The sequence below is a fragment of the Theobroma umbraticum genome, unplaced genomic scaffold (assembly GCF_002168275.2).
Source record: "Theobroma umbraticum cultivar Fairchild unplaced genomic scaffold, ASM216827v3 scaffold_81.0, whole genome shotgun sequence".
Classification (NCBI taxonomy): Eukaryota; Viridiplantae; Streptophyta; class Magnoliopsida; order Malvales; family Malvaceae; genus Theobroma; species Theobroma umbraticum.
Window position 1 is genome coordinate 3,492,199 of NW_018397268.1, and position 3,213 is coordinate 3,495,411.

At 36.5% G+C, this 3,213-nt stretch overlaps 1 protein-coding gene across 6 annotated transcripts in view; it reads left to right on the forward strand.

The window, feature by feature from the left end:
• LOC110424925 (uncharacterized) overlaps positions 1-3,207 on the forward strand; it is a 7,842-nt gene extending 4,635 nt beyond the window's left edge. For 4 of the 6 annotated variants that reach the window (XM_089785141.1, XM_089785137.1, XM_089785138.1 and 1 more), the window contains 6 exons: positions 279-506; positions 1,416-1,481; positions 1,572-1,819; positions 2,045-2,142; positions 2,282-2,453; positions 2,632-3,207. In XM_089785141.1, the coding sequence (XP_089641267.1) occupies positions 290-506; positions 1,416-1,481; positions 1,572-1,759 (471 nt within the window). In that variant the 5' untranslated portion in view covers positions 279-289 and the 3' untranslated portion in view covers positions 1,760-1,819; positions 2,045-2,142; positions 2,282-2,453; positions 2,632-3,207. Of the gene's footprint in view, positions 1-272; positions 507-1,415; positions 1,482-1,571; positions 1,820-2,044; positions 2,143-2,281; positions 2,454-2,631 lie in introns of all 6 variants that reach the window. The other 2 variants (XM_089785140.1, XR_002445965.1) reach the window with 2 other exon arrangements.
• Positions 3,208-3,213: the final 6 nt, after the last annotated feature.

A 3,213-nucleotide genomic window follows, 5' to 3' on the forward strand; every position in this document is an offset into this window, starting at 1 on the left:
AAGCACAACTAAGGCTAGCATTAATGCTTCACTAGTTAGTGACTTGTGCTTCCTCAGATATAAAGTAGACCTGCAACTTGTTCTCTTCAATTGCGTTAGTGCTAACTGTTCTAGGGTACCAGTGGCTATTTGAGGGATGCATCATCCCTTACTTCCTATTACTTCTGAAATTCTGTTGCAAATTTGAGTTAATTATTTTCATTTAGTTGAGTTCCTTTAGCAGCCAAATTTACTTTGGTCTAGAGCTAACAAAGAAGCTTACTTTCCTCGAGATGTAGGCACCAATTACATGAAATTTCAAGTGGTCTACTACTGGCTACAGCTGGAGGTTGAATGTCTTTGCAGCAAGTTCAGTATGCTTCATTTCAAATTTGGGCTTTGTCAAAGCAATATAGAGGATGTTCATACACTATTGGTAGACTTCAACTTGGCGGACGATAAGGAAATCGACTCCACGTTAATAACAACTGCAGCATCCAGTCCATGCCAGGCAGGCATTTTGAAACGTAAGTAGCGCTCAACACATTCAACAGAAAGGAGGGATAGGAAAGTAAGGAAGAAGGCCTTTCAAAACACATTCTGTGCACATGTATGGGCAAAATCCTGTTCTTATACATGATAAGGTCTGGTGGTCAGTAATGTTTGTTTGAAGTCAGATGTGAATTGCAATCTGGATTCCTACCATATGTTTCCCATTTTTAAGGCATGCTGCGTTTTACTCGTACAATTTTTATTTTTCTTTCCCTGTTCAATTGTTAATTGCATGTACAGTTGTGGCTACATCATGGCCCACATGACTCTACATAGTTGGAGCTTTGAAGACATTATCTTGTATTATCATTGTTTTTTATCCATTCAAATGCAGCTTTTTCTATTATCTTTATTTATTTATTTTGTTTCTGAGCGATAAAAGGTAGAAGTGAAGCAAATTTTAAGTTGTTTGCCTACTTGGTTGAATGCTAAGCTCATAGTGAATTGGTTATTTATAATGAAAGTATGAGTTGGTTAGTTAATTGGTTTGTTCACACTACGAAAACTATGTTGAGTTCATGCCTTCAATTACATATATATATCTAAAGCTTTAACCTTTGAAAGTTAACTTTCATACTTTCTTAAATAAAATTTCCCAGAAAATGCTTTTTTTTCCTTTGGTGGTGTTTTGCTCCTCTGTAATTTCCTATGAACAAATAATTCAAGAAACCGGCTTGTATGTTCTATGTTTTATGTTGATTGCTAGCTTCTAGTAAATTTTTATATATTTGAAGCATTCCATTCAACGACCATCATGCTTTTGAGAAAATTCCAAATCAAGAGATAGACTGGAATGAATTTATCCAATTATCAGGAGAAATTTTTTTGAATGGAATAACATCATAAATGAATGAAAAATGTGAGAAGCATCTGTTTCCCTGTAGAATTTCCTACTAAAAAAAGCTGTCTCAAAGAACCATACTATACGACTTCGGCTACAATGATCAAAGGTGACTTGACTTTCTCTAATCTGATGATACAATTGCTGAATTAAGCACAGAAACAATTCCTTTGCTGTCACTTACTTTCATCTTCTTCAGATCCCTCTGTTGCAAAAAAACAAAGAGACATGGGCGAGGCCTTAGTCGGTGGAGCTTTTCTCTTTGCTTCAAACCGAGTTCTGTTTGACAGGATGGCTTCTCTTGACATCTTGGATGCAGAGGATGTTGACAAGATAGGCTTGCTGACCTTAAAATGCTGTGTATGCTGCGGAGGACCTCTTGGATGAGATTGCTACTGAAGCTCTTCAAGCAGATCAGAATCTCAGGATCAAACAACTGTAATGCAGGTACGTCGTTTTTCCACATATATTCTGCTGGAAAATTGACAGCTTTGTGATCACATGAACTAGACTTGGACAGTTCATTGTTCCTTTTGTTTATAAGTTTTCATTGTGGTACACATTTTAAACTACTGTATTATGACTTGGTAATTTCCATTATTTTCCCTTATCAATGGTGGCTCGGAATTGCTTAATTACTTAATTTTAATACTGTTTCTATGATCCTTTCAGAGTTTTCTAGTTATTAAGATGTATTATCAGAGTCTGAAGATCTCAGTAACTCAAAACTTGATGAAAGCTGGCAAAGGACCTGCCACAAGTCAGAGCAGGTAAGTTGCACCAATAACTTATTATTGTTATTATTACTATGAAAATGTTGCAGGTTCTTGTTTAGGAAGTTTCAGACTAGTTTGAAGCTGAACATGAAACTAATGATCATATGTGACATGATTGCTTTACTAATGTCAGGCACAAATACTTATGGTGAACATTGATGCTTTTCTCGTTAGTGCTGGAAGTTATATTTTCTAATACAGGAGGTGACCTGTGCTTTTAGGAGGAAAAAAAAATAAAAAGGACCTGTAACTAGTGATCTTCAATTATTGTGAGTTATCTTCCAGGCTGCCAATTGCTATTTGAGGTATGCTTCACCACTAGCTTCTTATTACTTCTGAGAAATTTGTTCCAAACTTTAGTTAATTATTGTCAGTTAAGTCCCTTCCATCTACTTTGTTCTGGAGCTCACAAAGAAGAAGCTTTGATGACTTTTCTAGATTTATGCACCATGAGAATTTCAAATGCTCTACTACTTGCTGCAGATACAAGTTGAGTCTCTTTGCAGCTGGTTCTGTATGCTTCATTTCAAAATTTTGGGCTGGCAAAACAACATAGAGGATCATCTTACATTGTTCATAGACTTTCTTTACTTGGATTTCTGAACTGCAAGAGGTCAATAACAATCACAACCTCCGGTTCATTCCACACAAGCCTTTTCGAACGCAAACGACAGCTCCAACACATTCAGCAGAAGAGAGGGAGGGAAGAAGGCCACTTCAAACATATCCTATATGCAGAACTGAAATTGAAATGCTTATGTGAAGCATATATGGGCAAAATCCTGTTCTTGATTTTGTTTGAAGTTTTTTCATGTTCTTGAGGCATCCATCCGGTAGTTTGTTAGTCTCAGTATCAACTGATATGGGCCAACAAACTCATAAACCAAGTGAAATGGTTGTTAGTCAAAGTATCAACTAATTTAGTTGGTTAAGTATGCAAAACCTTGAGCTAACCATAGATGGGTAGCCCAACCATTCAGGAAGAGACATTGCTATAATATAAGCCGAAACATAGCTATTTTGACTTGGGCTTCTGGCAAAGACCATGTAAAAGACAAACCAGAG